Source organism: Megascapheus bottae, chromosome 16, assembly GCF_031878675.1.
Source record: "Megascapheus bottae isolate mThoBot1 chromosome 16, mThoBot2.hap1, whole genome shotgun sequence".
Lineage (NCBI taxonomy): Eukaryota > Metazoa > Chordata > Mammalia > Rodentia > Geomyidae > Megascapheus > Megascapheus bottae.
Genome location: NC_143524.1, coordinates 52,060,720 through 52,081,242, shown reverse-complemented (window position 1 = coordinate 52,081,242; position 20,523 = coordinate 52,060,720). Strand labels below are relative to the sequence as shown.

The window sequence follows — 20,523 nt, the reverse complement described above, 5'->3', positions numbered from 1 at the left end:
TCTAACAGTTACAATGACTCATCAGTTTGGGGAATATTACCAGGTAGCTACATAATGTTCATAGCTCTAGAGATGTGGAGGGAAAGGAGACAATGTTCATCTCTAATAACAGAAAGCTTTTGTGGGTGCTAAAGTAAATTATTGGATAAGCCTAAATTTATTAAGAAAAACAGGGAGGGCCAGGAGTTTGGCCTAGTGGTAGCATGCTTGCCTAGCATGCACAAAGACCTGGGTTCGATTACTCGGTACCACATACATAGAAAAAAGCCGGAAAAAAAAGCTGTGGCTCAAGTGGTAGAGCTCTAGCCTTGAGAAAACCCAGGGCAATGCTCAGGCCCTGAGTTCAAGGCCCAGTACAGGCATCAAAACAAAACAAAAATAACAGAGTGTATGGTGTGTTAAAGACAGGCCCACCACTAAGGAGGCTAAGATTAGGATGCTTCAGCCCAGCTCCAGCCTAAGTGAAAAGTTAAGAAGACTCTATCTGGCAATAGTGTACATCAGTCATCCCAGCTACAATAGGAAGTATAAATAAGAGGATCAGAGTCCAGGCCAGCCTTTGCAAATCTGAGACCATGCCTCAAAAGGAATGAGAGCCAACAATGTTAGAGACCATGGTACAATTAGTACAACACACCTACATTGGAAGCATGAACCCTGGTACCAAACACACACACACACATACACACACACACACACACACACACACACACACACACACAGAGTGAGGCTACTGTAATTGGGAGGAACAGAATACTCTTTGAGGAGTTGGCTTGTGAAGCTGAGACTTGTGAAAATGAGTGATCAGATATGAGAATGGCTAAGGAAGAACACTCCAGTCAGTGAGTGCATTAGCAGGAACCCACTAGAGCTGATGGGAATTCACTCTGAGGCAAGATAGACAGCAGGGCCTAGTGGAGAAAGAATCCTGAGCAAGGCATAGGTGGATGGGCAAAGACCATGCAAAGTATGCAAAGACTATGCAAAGTAATTACCTTAGAAAGCCAATGAGAAGAGTGCAACAGAGGAAAAGGGTGGTCCAATACACATATTAAGATGATTCTAGTTGCAGAATAGGAAATGAGTGGAGGAAGGTGGCAGGCAGAGAGCAGGGAAAATAATAAAGAAGTTACTGGTGTGTCCCTGGGAAAACTGATGGGTTGCCTAGAGAAACAGGGCTCGAGATGGAGCAGAAAGATGGAGTTCAAATGTGCCATAGAGCTAGAGGCAACAGACAGGCTGGTATACGACCTGGGAAATAGGAGGGAGAGAACTGAGGTTTTTAGTTGAGAGGATTGAGTGGTTGGTGGGTGATGGTAGTATTATTTGCTGTTTTCTAAAATACAATTTTATCATTACTATTAAAGGACTGTATAAAGGGGTTGTCATTTCAGAAGATTGGCAATAAGTGCATCTTTTTGCCAATCCTGCCTGGGGCTTGAACTCAGGACCTGGACATTGTCCTTGGGCTTTCTCAAGGCTAGCACTTGAGCTACAGTGCCACTTCCAGCTTTTCTGTGTATGTAGTACTGAGGAATGGAACCAAGGGCTTCGTGCATGCAATTTGGGAGGACAATATCACCCTTTCCTTCACTCATATTTGTTGAAAGCGAAAAAATTCCCTTAGACACAGGGTTAGGAGAAAATTAAGTTTGATTTTTGAGCATGGCGAGTTTGAAAAGTTTTGGGCATCTAAATGTAAATATCAAATAGGAAGATAGATCTTACAAGTCTAGAGTTAAGAAAAAAACATCAAAGCTGGAGATAATAGTATCACCTTATTAGTTTACACGTTTTCCATTTTTGTTTATATACTTTCAGTAGACATAGGTATTCAAAATACATGACTCCTAAAATGTATTTGATATATTTTCTACTATCAACTGGGTTTACATAATCAAATTATGTTCTGTTATTTTCCATTTTCCATTCCAAAGGGATCAGCCTTCTTCACTGTCAAATTGAGATAGTTTGAACATTTTTTTTAAAAAATGCCCATATTCACAAAAGGAGGTTGTGTAATTCCTAAAATATGTAAATATCCGATGTCAACTTTTTCATTTTGTCTGCATTCCAGAATTTCAGTCCTGAGCTTCCAGGCATGACATGTCAGAAATGTTATCACTCTCTACTAAGCACAGAGCCTCTAGGAGGAGAGGAACTTAATTAGAAATTTCCACTTCAAATACAATTTATAGTTTATTCACTCTGAAACATGCCAAAGGGCATGGGGAAAGTTTAATGCTGAATGAACTGTTTGTTTTTTCTGGCGTTGTCAACAAAATACATACTGAGCATGGAATATATTTGTGCATGAAGCGCAGGAAAGGACCTCCAACAGTTACCATGAAATGTCTCTTCCTTGCTGGAAAGGCACAGAGAAATGAAGTAGAATAGGCTAGCAGCAGGAAAGACTGAAATTCAGGACTCTTAACTCCTAGGGTGGTATTTTCCAGAACCCCATGCTTCCTCTGTCAGGGATTAGAATCATAGCACTTCCTTGGTAGACTGAGGTTTATTGAAACAATTTTATTCTAGCCCAGATCGTCCTCTCCCTGAATATCAAAAGGGTTCAATGAGAGTAATCTCTGACCCTACCATAGCCACTCCCTGTTCTGTTTTATGTGGATTTTCTCACCCCTTACAACTCTATGAAGTTGCTATTTAGTGTTAACATTTTGTTTGGTTAACATTAAACACTTCTCTAAATTTCAGATCTTTTCCAACTTCTTGCAAAACTATGATGTACAACTAACACACTGTAACACAAAATACATTATAAATGTATAAATCAAGACTTACCCAAAACCAACGCACACAAAATGGTCTGGAGGTAGTTCATTTATCAAGCCCTAAGTTCAAAACCCAGTACTGCCCAAAGGAAATGAAAACAATTGACACTATTCACCCATTTCTAACCTTCTCAATATGATAAATACTACTTAAAGTCTGGTTCCTGGAACTACCTCCGGGAATACACAGAGGAAGAGCCTCCCTCTGTATCTTCTCTCAAGTTGTGCCCCCATCCTGTTTCAGTTCCATTTCTGATTTTTCCTCATTCAAACTTTTTTTGTTGTTGTTGGTCTTGGGACTTGAACTCTGGGCCTGGGTGCTGTCCCTGAGCTTTTCAGCTCAAGGCTACCACCCTACATCTTGAGCCACAGTGCCACCTCTGGTTTTCTATTTGTTAACTGGAGATAAGAGACTCATGGTCTTTAGTGCCCAGGATGGCTTTGAACCGTGATCCTCAGATCTCAGCCTCCTGAGTAGCTAGGATTACACAAATGAGCTACCACTACTGACTTCATTCAAACTTTTATCTTCCATCATTGGTAATATTGCACTAACCTCCCTTCTGGTCATCCTGTTTTAGGTCATTTACTTCTTTTATACTTTGTCTTGTGTGTGTGTGTGTGTGTGTGTGTGTGTGTGTATTTTTTGCCAGTACTGGGGCTTGAAATCAGGACCTAGGCACTTTCCTTGAACTTTCTAAAGGCTACCACTTGAGCCACAGCACTACTTCTGGCTTTTTCTGATACTCTACCACTAGGCCAAACACCCAAGCCCCGTATCATTTACTCTTGATTTTTTTTTTCCAGTCCTGGAACTTGAACTCTGGGCTTGGGGCTACCACCCTACTCTTGATCCACAGCCCCACTTCCCATTTTCTAGTGATTAATTGGAGATAAGAATCTCTCAGCTTTATATTACCTGAGCTGGCTTTGAACTTGATCCTCAGATCTCAGCCTCCTGTGTAGCTAGGATAACAGGCATGAGCCACCACGCCTGGCTTAACCCACCTTTGTTTTTTGTTTTTTTAAGAATTTATTAACATTGATTTTTACATCATATTTCAAATGTCATGTTTAACAAATAAGTATTCAAGAAGGGAACCTCTATATACAATCACTGGCACTTAGATTTTAGAACATAATTAAAAGAGAGTTTGTATGTCATACTTATTAATCTATGTAATAAAACATTATGTCTATAGAGTCATAAATGTTTGTCTATGTAGTTATGTTTATATCTCCCATAATATTGGGTACCCAAATATTGAGTCATTGCTCTTGTACTGTTTGGATCTAATATCCACATCTTAAGGATACCATGCACCTTTTGTTCCTTTGGTCTTGACTTATCTCACTCAACATGATTTGCTCTAGCTTCATCCACATCCCAGCGAATGCCATTATTTTATCTTGTCTATTGGCTATGTAGAATTCCATTGTATATATATACCACATTTTTTGTATCCATGCATCTGCAGTAGGGCATCTGGTTAACCCCACCATTTTACTGTGGCCAGTTATGCTATGTTCCCAACCATAGGGTAAACCATGTTAAATGCTCATCCCTAGAAATCAGTGATGAAACTTTTATTCTTGGCAATGAGCAGCCACTCCTGCTGTCCTCAAGTTTCCTTTCTCTCTCTTCAAGTTCTGTGCCAGCCACCCAGACTACTCAAATTGAAGATCAAGTAGGATATTTATAGTTTGCCTACTTCCTTCCACAAGTATGTGATAAGGACCACTTAATACATGTGAATGTTTTTATTACATTTGTTTGTTTATGTCTCACCTTGTTAAATGAGGCATGTGAAGTGGGAAAACAGTTTACTAACTGTTAAACACTTCGGAGATGTTATTTTTAAGCCATGAAAATTGTTAAATTGACAAGCATCAAAGACCTGTAGAGATGGCTGGGACCAGAGCCTTCATTTTCCAGAGTGGCTCACTGGCTAGTAGATTTATTCCTCTTAAGCAAGACCTTATTCATGTACTAAATACATGTGTGATACATCTGCTTATCTTACTATCTGTAGTCTCTCTAGAAGAAAATATAGAAATAGTTTGGATTGTGCCCTAGTTTCTATGCAAGTACCCCACTGCTGTATTCTATCCAGACCCTCAAATGTGAAATCATTTACTGGAAATAGTCCCCTTTGTTCTTTACTTGACCCATTTCACTTGCAATCTAATGACAATTATCTTGATTCTTATTGAGTCACCCTGTTATATTTTTGCACAGATGATAATTCAGCTAAGTATATGGTTCTTACCTACTCTCTACGCAGTCTTCTGTTCTTTTGTTTTATTGCTGCTCATAAAGGCCATTTAACAGTCTTAACTTCATAGATAATAGATATCCTATGGTACACATAGATAGTAGCTACCCATTGAATACTTACCTGGTGCCACATTATTATGGTAAATGCATTATTTACATAATTTTTCCAAGAACTATCTAGAAAAATAAGAACCAATATCTTCTGGGCTTATGATAAAATTAAGATCCAAAAGGCCAAATCACTTTTCCAACTTGACAAATGAAGGGACAAAGATTTGAATACTGGCAATCCAAAGTTTAAACTCTGGGTTCATCCCATGATGCTATCTCCAGAACAGGTAGATGACCAGAGCTGGGATAGAATCCCCAGCAGCCATAAGGTATGGCCTTGTGAAAAGGAGCTCCAAAATGTGCAACCCAAACCCACAGTCCTAGAGCAGAGCTGGCAGTAAATAGATACATCCTGCACACTCTGCACTCAAGAAGCATAGGAGCAATGATTCAGTAATTATTCTCATTCATAGATAGGTAGAGAGAGAGATAGGTAGATAGATGCATATGTACATATAATTGTTATAAAGGTGATATAGAGAGAGGTTATAGTTACATAAATCAGGTAATAACCTGATGAGTCAGGTAATAACCGCACATTTCTTTTGGGACAATGTCATGCCTTCCCGTAATTTTTCTTAACTTGAAGCTGAAGTGTTGCTTGCCTTTCCAATTAAGATAAACTCAAATCACAGAGCTTTGAGACACTACTGAATCAGAAATAGGAGTACAGAGTCCTAAACTAGATGGCTTTTGTTTGCTGTTAAAGGAAATTCAAAATAACCAATAAACGCATTAATATGTGTTTAACTTCATAAGTAAAAATACAACTAAGTAATTTGATTGTCTGTACATCAAAATAAAAAATGTCCAACCACATACAGCCATTAAAGAGTATGAGGAAGTGAAGTCATATAATATTTATAACAGTGTACAAATTAATGATACATTTTAGAGGGAACTCAACAATGACTACTAAAATTTTATATTCACTTCCTTTATTCAGCAATTTGTATGTTGCATGATACCTATCACAATGATTTTCTTTTTCTTTCTTTTTTTTTTTGCCAGTCCTGGGCTTGAGCTCAGGGCCTGAGCACTCTCCTTGGCCTTTCTCAAGGCTAGAGCTCTACCACTTGAGCCTCAGCACCACTTCCGGCTTTTTTTTCTATGTATGTGGAACCAAGGAATATAACCTGGGTCTTTGTGCATGCTAGGCAAGCACTCTATCACTAGGCCAAACTCCCAGCCCCTATTTTCTAATAAATATTAAAGAACCACTGTTCATTGACCAAACTCTGGTCAAATATTCTATATTGCATACTAACACATTCCAGGGACATTAAAAAGAAGAAGATCCAGGTGTATTAGTATTAGGATAAAGAAAGGTAAGCTATTATTATAAGTGGCAAAATTAAAGTATAAAACAATGAATGTAATATGATCTTGTATAATTTCTTATAACTATAGCCTTTATAAGCTAGCTTATGTTTATAAGAAAAATAATAAATAATATATACAAGAGTCATCAACATACCCAGCTCCAATAGCTCATGCCCGTAATCCTAGTTACCAGAAGGCTGATAACTGGGGATCAGTGGTTCAAAGCTGGCCCTGGCAGAAAAGTCACTGTGAGAGTCTTATCTCCTATTCACCACTCAGAAGCCAGAAGTGGCACTATGGCTGAAGCAATAAAGTGCTAACCTTGAGCACAAATTAGCTCAGAGATAGCACCTCCCTCAGTTCCAGTCCTATGATCAACAAAAACAAACAAAAAGTCATCAACGTGACAGCATGGTGACTATCGGAAATACTAGGCAGTGGGGAAGCCTTTCCTACTTTATGTGTGTGTACTGTGTATATGAATGCACTGCATTTATTTGTCTTTGGTGATACTGGGGTTTGGACTCAGGCCCTCGGGCTTTCTCATCTGCTATTTTGCTCCTGTGCCACACCTTATTTATTTTGTATTTTATATCCAAGTGTTCACTGGTAAGTGAAATCATAATCATTCTGGGATTTTTTTGTTGTTAATTCCAGTACGTCTAATGGATAAATAATCATTTCAAGTGTAAAATAGCAAATTAAAAACCAATAGGACATACAGGAGACCTTGACTTCTGTGAGTATAGGTTGCCAGGAGGCCACCACTGAGGGAAAACCACACAGGCTCAGGATGCTCTGAGGTCAGGCTGAATTCATTTCTCCCACAGTGCTGTACAACCTCTGCAAAAGACACGCTGTCTTTCAGTAAACCTTAAAGCCTTACGTCACTTCAATTAAGCAAATTCGCTTTTGCCTTGATGTGGAGGAGGCAGATTTGCACAAAATTAAGGGCAAGGAAACACACGGAGCAGATGACTTCATGATTTAAAGGCAGCATGTGATCATAATGCAGGACTCAGAGCAGCCCCACTGCATCAGCGGGGTTAATGCACACAGGAATTTAACTTTATTTTTTTTTAAATGTCTTTGGTGATACTGGTGTTTTCTTTTTTCACTGCAGTTGGTCAAAACAACATGTACTAAATCTTCTAATAAGACAATACCTCAACATATACCCTTTGACTAGAAAATCTATTGGAAGAAATTTTATGTTTTATAAAAATATTCCTATGTGTGTATGGTAGAAAAATGAAAGAAGAAAGAGGGAAGGAAAGAAGGAAGGAGGAAGAGAGGGAGGTTGGAAAATGTCTTTAATATATATCACTGAAAAATATTGAAATATTGACCACATTGAACACTAAGCTCCCATGGAAAATATAGTAGTAGAGTAGCATCTATTCAGCAAGTGTGAGACATTGAGTTCAAATCCCAGTATAGAAAAAAAAAAAGTAGAATGATATAAACTTCTATGAGAAATGTCCAAGACGCATCATTAAATGATAAATAAAACAAAGAGAATAAGTTGTATGTTTTTATATATGATTTGACCAGCTGATTAATAAAAAGGCAATTATATATTAAAATATATGTAGAAGAAGCAATAGAAATAAGCTATCTGCTTATGTGTACTTGAGTAGTGAATTTGTAAGGGGTACACACAAGTTACCTCTGGACATAGAGATGGTACGGGGACATTTACCTTTTCCTTTCATAATTACCTGAAGCTAGACTTACAATGAACCATAGTTTTCAAACTAACATTGACAGGTTGATGAGAGAAGTCATTTGGTGTATGAGATTTGCGCAGCTCAGCATCCTCTTGACAAAAGCCTGATTAACATTGCCTCTCTTGATTACTATAGTCAAACTTCTGCCTCATTAGTAGTCTCAGAAATGATTGTCCTCTACCTAACACTAAATTTAGTTTTTCATTCTTCAAGGAGGCTTTTCACCCAAATAACCTAGCCCTCCCTTTCCTCTATGGTAGGAGAAAATCAAGGCGCAGAGAGGTGCTATGAAACAGTCAGCTAATGGTGGCCCAGCCAGGCCTAATGTAATGGATTTCCAATGTTACGCCTTGCAATCGTAACAGGTGCAGCAGTAACCAGGTGCTGTGGCTCAGGTCTGAAGTCCTCGCTGCTCAGGAGGCTGAGATCTGAGAATCATGATTGGAAGGCAGCCCAGGCAGAAAAGTCTGTGAGCTTATCTTCAATGAAACCCCCAAACTGGAAGTGAAAGTGAGGTTCAAGTGGTGGAGAATCAGTCCTGCGAAAGCTCAAAACCATGCATTCAAGCACTACTACAGAGAGAGAGAGAAAGAGAGAGAGAGAGAGAAAGAGAGAGAGAGAGAGAGAGAGAGAGAGGTAGTGAAGGAACAAATAAAACTATTAAAACAAATAGAGACTAGCAAAAGTTACAAAAGCACCAGGATATGAAATTAAAGATTATGATATTCCAGGCCTGATGCAAAAACAAAGGATCACCCCTCTCCCTCTGCTACTCAGTTTCATTGTTAAAGAGGGTTATGAAAGGCAAGATTCCACCATATATAGTCCATTCTTTTGTTCTTCTATCATGGGCTACAGCATCCTGCTCTATAACTATAAGGAAGCAGAATTATGACACCATCTCCACAACTCTTAACTCTGTATATTTAGAAAAGTGACTCCGTTTGTGTTCATTTCTAGCAGACAAGCATCTTGGGACATTCTTGTTCTTGTGCTTTCTTCTGGGGCAGTCGCAGAACCCTTGGCTATTTGGTATTTTGTTGACTTAGACTGAATTGATTTAAGAAAGATTTTCTAGCTTTTGCTTCTCACTAAACTTGACTTAACAGATAATTTTATACCCTGGCAGAATTGAGGGCTTGTTTTTTTTTTTTAGATGTCCTGCTTTTTCTTTCAGCATGGGCCCCCGAAAAATGGGAGTTAGCAGGAGCAAACTAAACTCCAGGCACTCTTTATTTCATTTTGTCAGAATTCATTATGGAATTGTATATGAGAAATGGGGCAGTCAAGTTTATTTTGGAACAGAGCTCAAGGCTGTCTCACCAAGCTCAGTGTGACAGGACTAGACTGTCGCCCAAAGAGAGAGAGTTGGCAGCCAGCCAGCTCCATTCCCGTCTCTCTCCAGAACTTCATCGGAATGTATTAATCCTTCAGTATATACTTCTTTATGTACCTTGCATGCATTTCTTCTCAGTATTCTGTTTCCCCTCTCATTTTGAAGGCCCTCCTCTACCCCCAGAAACCTAGGAGACTCACAGTGTTATAGTAAATGCACATACTATGTCCTGGTGAACATAGCAAAACAAAAACAAAAACGCTTTCCAATCCAGTGAGGCCAGGCCCCAGAAACAACACGAGATTGCTAACATTGCATCTTTTTACTAACAAAAAGTGATCGAGTCCCTACACTTGCTGAGAAATACCCGAGTGGAGTTTTAAGGCATATAACATCATTTTAGATAGTTTAAAAAAGCCCCTCAACCAAAATGTAGATGCTGTGCCTAAACCCCTCGACTTTGCTGTCTTTCAGGTGAACGGCATTGACCTCCGTGGAGCGTCTCATGAGCAGGCAGCTGCCGCACTGAAGGGCGCTGGGCAGACAGTGACGATCATAGCACAATATCAACCTGAAGGTCAGTCGAAACTCGAAAGGACAGTCATATGGCTCCTTGTGAATGTGCATCAACGTTACTGCTCACCTTTGCTAACCACAGTTAGCATCAATAATGGTACCTCTTGTGAAAACCATAATGGTTCACATCCTAGGAAAATCTCCCGGGAAAGATCAAGCCGTCAGAAAGCACGAAATAAACAAACAGCAAGAATTTATTTCATTTATATTCTAATCTAGGGCATACTTTTGATTGCTCATTGATATGATTTAAAAAAAAAAACCGACTTAGGAAATGAAGGGGTAGATATTTCTTTTACGGAAACAGACCATGATCGTTAAGCCCTATTCTCTCCTCAGGGCATTGACTTAATTCTCATTAGCAGTACCACAGTGACTTTCCCCTCTCACCATTTCTCTTCTATACTATTCTATGCTGGGAATAAATGACAGTGATAGTCCTTAGGCTTGGTAAAGTGGCATTGTCATCAGTCAGATGGTAAGCTGTTCTAAATTGGATGGGCCGATGGTTTATTTAAATAGCTTTCCGTGATCAGAATGAGGCTCAGTGATACAGTTGGAGTGTTACCTGTAGTGTTGTTGATTTCTTAATAAATTCGAATGGAGAGAACTCATTTCCTAATGAAGCCAAATTAAGATTCACCATGGCCTACACTTAGTGTAAACAAAAACAAAAAAAAAAGGAGGGAGATGGCTTCTGTATCCAAGAAGTATAATCCACATGGCTAGCAAAGAGGATTTCTGACGAGTTGAACATAGTGCAAGATGTCATCAAAGAAGGACCGGCCTATGTGCTAATGGTATAAGGAGCGCCCTTGGCGTTATTTGGAATATCGAAGTCTGTGGCTTGTCTTTGACAGCTTCTATGGTTAATAGTGGCCAAATGATGTTCTTCATAAGACTAAAGAAAAACTTTCTTCCATGTGTATTTGGATGTTGCAGTCACTTGTGCCTAACTTTATAAATGGATATCCCAAGTAAGTTATACAGATTTTTCTTATAAATGTTGTGTTCCATTGGCCTAGACTACATCTGACCAGATTGCTGGTGAAAAAGGGATTTTGGGGGGGATTACCAAAAATTACATGTTCTTCCCCAACATTTTGGGGATCTCCTTTCACTTCTTAAATGTTAATCGGTTCTTTTTCTAATAGTAAATGCTATCTATAGAAAATCATGAAAAAAATTCTGAGTTAGTACCCTTTGATGAACAAGTTCCACATCATACACAGTATGCACAGTTCCATGGGGACTTCCCATTCTCTTCATAGCTCTTTTCTTCTCAAACTCTGTATTGAGTCCCCTGATACATGACAAAAAAAAGTGCCTGGCTGGCTTCCTACTTCTGAAAATTTTATCTCAGGTAATTCTACAGATTGATAAGACAGTTAGGACCACAATACCATGGATTCGAAGCTTCTATTAGTGATCAAAGGGTTCGCATACCATGAGCAGAATGAGTCAAGCTTTAGAGGTTATACTAAAAGACAATGGCTCCTATCATCTTCTATCACTATCTTCTTCAATGACACTTCCTTACAGCTTGGTTTTCTTTTAAGCTCTGTACTTTAGTTGGATAATTTGTTCTACTTTAGCAAGACGCCTGCTTAAAGCATGTATAAGTCATATTACGTTGACTTCTAAAGTGCTTCTGTGGAAACCTACAAATAACAAATTTCTTTTGCATTGCCAAAGTACAGATTGGATTCATAAAATGACTTCCCCATTTTAATAATCTTAACAGTGTTCTAATTTATCATGGCATTAAGTCAGTTGGAAATGTAGTGCAGGTAACAAAAAGCAATCAGATTTATTCTCCTTTTGCAAACTTTATGTGTGAGCAGGCACAATTGAACTGTGGTTTGGAATAGAAACTGATTGGATTGTTGTTTCAGTCATTTAGGGACATTTAAATCATATGACAGCTTTAGGAAATAAAGAAGAATTTGCTTTTAAAAATTACAAGTACTAAAAAAAAACAAGTACTGAAGAATGTGCTATGATATTGCATTAGAAAATTTCCCCCAAGTATTTGCACTAATAGTATGACCTGTCTAACCCTGTATGACAATGCTAAAAGAAGATTAACTGACATCATTTTCATGTGGTTACAAACTAGGCTTCTAGGAAATACGGTTTTTAGTCATAGTCAGATGCTTTTCTGGGAATCCTAAATGAATTTCTCCATATTGCTAGATATATTTTTAATCTTACTGAAACTGCCTTTGACATATAACCAGCATTTATATTAATTGCACTTAATTGCAGTTAATCTCTAAGAGTTACAAAATGTCTGAGAAAGGACAAACCTACAAAGACCATAACAGTACATTAGAAATGTCATAGAAATGTTGGAATGGAGCCAGACCACTAAAAATGGGTGAGATTTCTATTTTATTTTAATTGTTTACTGTGCCAGTACTAGGGCTTTTTAACTTAAGGCTGGTGATCTACCATTTGTCCACAGCTCCACTTCTGGCTTTTTGCTGATTAGTAGGAAAGAAAAAGCTTCATAGAATTTTCTATCTAGATTGGCTTTGAACCATGATCCGCATATCTCAGCCTCCTAAGTAGCTAGGAATACAGGTGTGAGCTTCCAGCAGTTGTGTGAGATTTCTAATTAGAGAAGGTGGAGGTAAAACTATCCTATAAAGTACAAAACCATGACTTCCATGCACTCAAACATCAGACTTGTGCTTTGTCCGCTGACAGGTCTCTCTGGCTTATAGCTTGTACTTTTTAAAGAGTTGCTAGACTAATGGCTAATGGCTAAAAGCTTTGAGTTTCCACTTAAAGGTAATTGAAGATCAAAGCTATTCTTTATTTTTACTTACTTGTACTTTTCATTTTTGCTTCAAAGACAGAAGAGAATTACTAAAGAAGCATGTATTGCAAAATATGAAACCATTCCCAACCATGTTTTATGGTACTTAGCACATTTTTGAAATAGTTATAAATAATTTATAATTATTATAATAGAGCCATAAATCTCTTTTGGCAAAGTTTCACTCTGCAGAGTGAAGCCAAAATTATGACGCAGAATTCTGCTTAAATCGAGCATGTTCCCAGTGGTCTAAATGACTTGATCACCATCAATCATATTCATTGTGTAATTCAACGTAGTAGAACTCAAATCACATTGAAAACTTTATGCAAATACTGCTCTTTTCCAGACAATTAACTGTGACTCATTTTTACTATTTTTTAAAAGTCATTTGTGTATTGAACTTACTTTGTAATAAACATCTGTGGCATTAATAATAAAAAACAATGAAGTTATTTTCTTTCTTTAAGACCCTATTGTGGGTCTTTCGGAAACAATTCCATTAAGCACTATGGGAAGCTAATTCTTGCAAAATCTTAATATCCTATCTTCAGATAGTGAGCTGCTTCCAACATTATTGCACACAAACAAAAATAATTCCCTGGCCTCTCTGAATCTCCTCTCTGCCAAGTCTTTCCTTACCTTTGCCAGTCATCTTTATGCTGATTTAAGCTATCTGTCTTAAAAAAAAAAAAAGTGACGCCAAGATACCTGTGTGCATGCCGCTTGCCCTCTATCTTGCATTCCAGCTGACTTCCCGGCCCTTGCCCAAGAGTCTCCATTCATCATCACTTTTCAATTTGGCCTTCTACACACAACTACTTCCTGGATGTGGGCCCAGCCTACTGCATTTGCTCACTGCTTCTTCTCCTTGGATTTCTCTGTTTTAACTTTCACTTGTAACATTCCCATTTATCTTAAAGGTCCTTGCCATCTTTCATTTTCATTTTAGTTTTACATGTTGATTTCTTTCTTGGAGATTTCCAGATATTAGTTATGGCACTTGGCGTGTCCCTACTTCAAATCTGTACATTCCTCCAATCCAGTGCACTTCTAGAGAAAAGGGAACGTTCTGTCCTGTCTGTCACCCATTCTGGCTTATTGGTAGATTTGTTCGGTACAAATTTAACTACACTAATAGAGTTACTGAAATATAGTGAAATATTTTAGAAGTACAACATAAAATTTTCAGTGTGTGTGAACAAATTATAAAAGTGGATGCTGAAGATATGTTAGCTAAATGAATATTGAATGGATGGCATGGAGAATAACTCTTTTTTTATTTATTTTTTTATTGTAATTAGTAAAAGGGTTACGTGATATTTGCCAGATAGAAGGTGCATTAATTCACATACATTGATACCCTTTCACATGTCTTGGTACCTGTTTCCCTCCCCCCCCACACCCCCCACCCGTCTTGGTTTTCCCCCCTTCCCTATCAAATTTCAAATATCCAAATACAAATAAATTCAATATATCAGATAACAAAGTGAGATACTATACCAATATGAGATAACCAAGGGACAGCAAAGGAGATGAGAGACAACATACTACATTAAAATAACTCTTAAATGAATTCCTGGATTGGAATTTTTCTGAATCCCTTGATTTGAAATTTTATGTTGACACTGTTTTTAGACGGATTTTGGTACAAAACTGTTAGTGACCTTATTGGATAACTTTCCTTCTTTCTGCATTACAGAAAATCTAAAGCTATGGCTTTGTAACCTTTTATTCTTTAACAGGAAAGGTGAGCTCCTAAAAATATGCTCAAGATATAGACTTGATGGTTTCATGGAGGTTCATTAGTTTGTTTTATAGAGTTAAGCCAAGTGTTTCATTCACTTAAACAATAACACGGGCAATATTATTTTCTGCTATTATTTTCTTGCTATGTTTCAGTGTTCCAGAAAAATGGCAAAGCAGTGATCCCCAAAAGGCCCATTGTCTTATAAAATATGTCTGAAGTAGCATAAAAAATAAGACACAGCTAATAAGAGTTACCAGGGAAAGCTGAGCTACTATGGTAATATTTGAGCAAACCTCAGACCAAAATGAGAGAGTCAGGCACACAGGCACATATGGCCTAAGCATGGGCCATAAACCAGCAGCACGGACAGATGCCAAAAGAGAATTTCTTAGAAGTGTAAAAATCATGAGTTTTAACCCAGACCCTTCCAACTGAAAACCTACATTTTATCAAGATACTCAAGAAGTACGGCTGCAGTATATTTAAGAACTGTTCAGAAAGTGTTCTTTGTTGCGATTACATGGGACTTCCTTCGGAGCTCCAGGATGTAGCTTGAGGCCAGGACACCAGGTTGGATCTCTGACCTGTGTCGGCATGTGATTAGTCATGACTGACTGGTTTTACTAGGAATGGGTCAGGCTTCAAATCATGATCTCAGCCTCCTGAGTAGCTAGTTTTATGTGTATAAGCTACTAGATTCATTTCTGGCTAGAATTCCTTAGCAAGTAAGTAACTAGACATAATTGTCCTTCATTCTCTTTGGCATTGCCTCTCCTGTACGGACCAAAGAGAAAATGAACCCTTAAAATGAACATGTAACTTACCCCTTGAAAAATAGACATTGCATACACCTAAAGTTTCTCAAGGAATGGATGTATGCCATCCAAGAAACTTAAAATGTTAAAAGGTAGATGTTCCTTAATTTTGTGTATCTATAGGCCTATGCATTCTGAAATGGTTTCCCAAAGTAAATGTGTGCATCTTAAATGCCCAGACAAAATTTGTAAAGTCCAGCTATGGACCTTGGTCAGAAAAATTCATCACAATATGATGATGAGTTTGGGGAATAAAAAGTACTGTGTCAGCCAAGGGCTGGTGCTGGGAGCAGAGCACTAGCTTTGTGCACAAAAGCTCAGGGACAGTGCCCAGGCCCTGCATTTAATGCATTCATCTTTACGTTTCTGCTTTTTCAAATTTTCAAGAATGTTTATTTCAAAAATGGTAAGGGTAGGTATGATCTTTTACCTCAATAGTATAGAAGAAAAAATTGTTACTTGCAACTTTTCTCATTAATATTGTATCATTTCTTTGCATTTTGTAATACATAAGAAAAAATGAAGGCACAATCCACTTAACTTGAGAGATTTGGTGTGATTTAACTCGAATCATAAAGAAAGAGAAATGGAAAGCTGTAGGAATCCAGGATGATCACCTTGTCTGGGACAGGACATAAAGGTCTCTTAGCATTCAAACAGGAAAACATCAATAATTATAAATCATCATTGTTTATGAAGCTAATGCTATGGAACAGTTAGGAATTCCCTTCTTTGGATTCACTACAGTAGCTGATGATGTGTTTCTGTTTAGACATAATCCAAAGAGGTCATTATAGTCAAATGGACATAAATGGGTCAGAAATTCTCAGGGAGCCTCTGGGTTTTCTCATCTAAACTTTGCTTTCATTTCCAGCTTGTTACTGTTTTTAACTGTCATTGTTCATTTTCCACAACTGAATCATTTGTTCCTGAGAGTATCACATATGTAAGTAATTATCTTGACTTAAAAACACCAGCAATCTACCAATATTTATAATAATACTGATTTATACTAATATAAGTACTACTAATAGCTATATTAAAGATATTATGATTGTCCTCCCTTCATTTTTTCATCTTCTCATGGCACTTCCATCCATCCATCCATCCATCCATTCATCTATCTATCCATCTATCCATCTTCAATGATGTAACTCTTAGTGATACTCTTTATTGCCAAATGTCCTATCTTTCCAAAAGTGTTGTTAGTCCTAGTTTCACACGACATTAGGATATCTATGGCTTAGCTATGTCTTTCTCTACAACTCTCATGCACATGTACATTTCACTCACAGCTCATATTTCCACAAACAATAGAGATCTCCTAGGATACCCTCTTTTGTCTTCTTTTCCTAGTCCTTTCCCACTTGTTCTCCTACCATCCAATTACCATACAGTATACAATATGGACCCAAAAGACTTCACATTCTGCAGATTCGTGGGCACTTCTCTTCAGATATCTTAATTATTGATGCTGCTGCATTCTTCTTCCCATGCCAAGCTCCATGTGGATATAGGACCATGAGCATCAAAGCAGCTTGCACTTCTAGACACAGAAAATGCTACTAAGCTCTTTGTCTTTGGAAGGTTATATCTTTATATCTTTAAGTCATATTAAAGAGATGGAACCATGTGGGTTTTTTTCCTATTATTACTTTGGGAAATCTGACATCTGCTAACAGAAATCACTCACTGAATATTGAAAAAGGGAATCTACCCCCAGATAGAGACGTTGTGACATCCAAGGTGATTATTTGGCTCAACACCTAACATTAGCAATATGCAAAGCAATAGCAGGGAGATAGTTCAAAAATAAACATGGTCCTCACTAGATAATCTTCCCATTTCATACAGAATTCAGGATTCGAGAGAAGTATCCGAGGGTGTACCAACAGACAAGCGAAAGAAGAGACACTGAGATATATGTAAAATGCTTACTAAATTCACTGCATTTTCTCAGTGCTTGGTTCAGTATAATCTCAGGTTCAATCGCCCTTTATGTAAGCTATTCTTCAAATTGACCAGTGAGTAACATGGCACTTTTCTTTTCCTGAGTCTGCAGCAATCTTTTATTGACTGTTCCCTGACCATATCACTTTTCTGAACATTGACTTCTGTGTTTATTAGCTTTTAGATTTTGACTTGCTGTGCTTTTTGATTTATGGTTTTATAGTTTTTCTATTTTTATTATCTTTAAATCATGCTTGGTTTCTTTGTTTACAGTCATTTTAGTTTTTATATTTTTATTATTTTTAAGTAGTTGCCATTCAACAAAATGGTTTATGAATACAATGTCACTTGATCAGTGTCGGCCTCACTGCCTCTTCTAATTAAAACGCGTCATCAAAGGACAAGTATGATAAGCAGGTCATTTCTAAATGTTCTCTTTTTTATTTTGCACATTTTAAAGACATAGAAATTCTGCTTCTACCCACTTAGGGATGCATAAGGGTCATATCTGTGTTAATTGTTTTTGTGTTTAATAGGATTTTAATCCTTTCATGCCATTAATTCCAGCAAAAACACACATTGCTTCTTTGGGGATTTTTTAAGTTTAATAACTTATTGTATGTTGGTTTCTTTGTTTATGGCTCCAGTGTAACCTAAATCTTATCAGGTTAATAGATTAAACTGTAATTGCTACATTTGCCAGTAAATTTATTGAAGCAAAAGGAATTAAAATTAAAAATCAATTTTAGGAAATCAATGAGGCAGAAAGCTGAAGGTTTTAATTCTCAGAATCACAGTTAGTTAGGGAGCTGGGAATGTGACCCAGAGGTAGAGCACTTGCTTAACATGCATGAATCCCTGGGTTCAGTTCCTCAGTACCACATACATGGTAAAAGCCGAAAGCAGCACTATGGCGCTAGTGGCAGACTGCTAGCCTTAAGCAAACAGTGTCTAAGGTCAGTTCCCAGGCTCTGAGTTTAAGCCCCAAGACTAGCAAAAAATAAATAAAAGACATACGCACACACACACACACACACACACACACACACACACACACACATATCCGCGCATATCAGAAAGAATAACATCACCCCATTTGTAAAGAAATGGAAAGACTTGAAAAAAATCATATTAAATGAAGTAAGCCAGACCCAAAGGAACATAGGCTCGATGGTTTCCCAAATTTGTAATAATTAGTACACACCCAGGACTCTCCTAGCAGAGGATTACAATAGCGCAAAACCTAGTTACATAAGGTCATATAGGATGAGGCTGAAGTGAAGGATCTCCAGGATATACAAACAGGAGCTTTATCCTGTGTGATTGTTGTTTTTAATATACTATGTTATTTCTCTTCTCTTTTATTGCCCTTTGGTCAATCTCATATTGTTACAATATCTGACTTTGTTACCTGGCATATTGTATATACATTTATTTGTTTATTTGAAATAGAAAAGGGAAGGGGGGAAACAAGATGATTAGGAGAGGGTGGGAGAGAAATGGAGACAAAAACATGAGAAGGGGTATCAGTGTGTGAGAAGTAATACACCGACTATCTGGCGAATATAACTGTAACCCCTCTATACATACAATAAAAAAAGGGCCAGGCAGAATAAGCTGAGGAATGAATCTGAGTGCAACACTCAGAGCACTCTAGAAAACTAGATGGATCTTTCAGGGGAAAGGGAAAGGAAAGCAAGTTTCTTTGGAGAGAAAGAAATGGAAAGGGATAGAAGGAATGTGGGAAAAGGTCTTGAGAAAGGTAGAAAAGCCAAGAGAGGAGTGTAGAGGGGAAGAGCAAGTTCCTGTGGGAGTTAGGGTTTATGCAAGCAAAGTTGGAGAGCTTAGTGTTCTGTTGTGGTTGAGAATGGAATCAGGCAGTACTGACCTGGAGTAGGTCCTAGATTGGAGAACAGAAGCAGAACAAGTGGGCATTCTCTCCTTCTAGGGGGTAATTTGGGAGATCTTGGGTCTGCATTTTGCCTCCGGGAGTAGTTATGGTACAAAGCTAGCATAAAGGCATGCTTAGAGCTCGTCACTCACTACCTGTGAGGACTTGAATGAGTGACAGTTTCTCTGTGCCTGTGGGTCTTCCCCTGCAGAGCAAGGATGATCATAAATCCCTCCCGAAGTTGATGCCAGAACGGGACAAAAGTGGATGTAGAATGGTGAATGTAACATGCCTCCCCTGGTAACAGCTAACATACTAACCCTTATAAAAAGAATCTTATAGTTCATGTGCTCACATGCTAGCCTAATAACCTTCACAATACGTGTGCATAAGTAAATGCTGTGCTCACTTCTACTCTGACCAGATCCATGCATTGCACACAGATCTGTCTCTGACAGGTTCAAAGAAGCTCTCAGAATTTGGGAAACAGTAAAAGTTAGGACTCCTCTCCCCCCCCCCACACACACACCGACCCCCATAAAATCTGATAATAGTGGTTCAGGTTTCAGTGCTACTGGGAACAGCTGTGTAGCCTGGAACAAATTTCTTCATCTCCTGGAATTTGAGGTTTTCTTTTTTTTTTTTTTAATCTACCAAAATAAAGACTCTCACCTATCTGTGGGATGAGAAAAGATAACCACAGTTCCTAAGAGACAGATAGAAATCAGTTGTTACCACCATTTCTTTGATAATAATTGCAACCCTATAATATCCATTTGGAGCGAACACTCTGTAGAGGAGGGTGAGAGTGCCCTCTCAGGAGTGCTAGGTCCAGCGCATGGGTGACAGGGACAGGGTACCAGAGAGTAGGGGAAGAGCCAGCCTAAACCATGCCTTCGCACCCAATCCACAGCAGACTTTGTTACAATGCTGTAAGGCTGGATACAACACGAAAGTCGGGTTTCCACCACCCAAACACTGCTTGTGACCTGTTTGATAGAAATCAAGAAAAGCTGCTTAAATTAAGATGTGTATGCCATAACCTAAAACAGGCCACACACGCAGTAGTCTTCTCCTAGAATATACTTATCACAAGAATAGCAAATTTTGTACTTACTGTCTGTCTTCTCTTCCTAGCACATAGTGG

General features: G+C 38.2%; 1 protein-coding gene across 21 annotated transcripts in view; it reads left to right on the top strand.

Annotated features, from left to right (window-relative positions):
* Nucleotides 1-20,523, top strand: part of Dlg2 (discs large MAGUK scaffold protein 2) — a 1,918,473-nt gene that overhangs the window by 1,606,317 nt on the left and 291,633 nt on the right. For all 21 annotated transcript variants that reach the window (XM_090348516.1, XM_090348525.1, XM_090348524.1 and 18 more), the window contains one exon: nt 10,045-10,147. In XM_090348516.1, the coding sequence (XP_090204642.1) occupies nt 10,045-10,147 (103 nt within the window). The remainder of the gene's footprint in view (nt 1-10,044; nt 10,148-20,523) is intronic.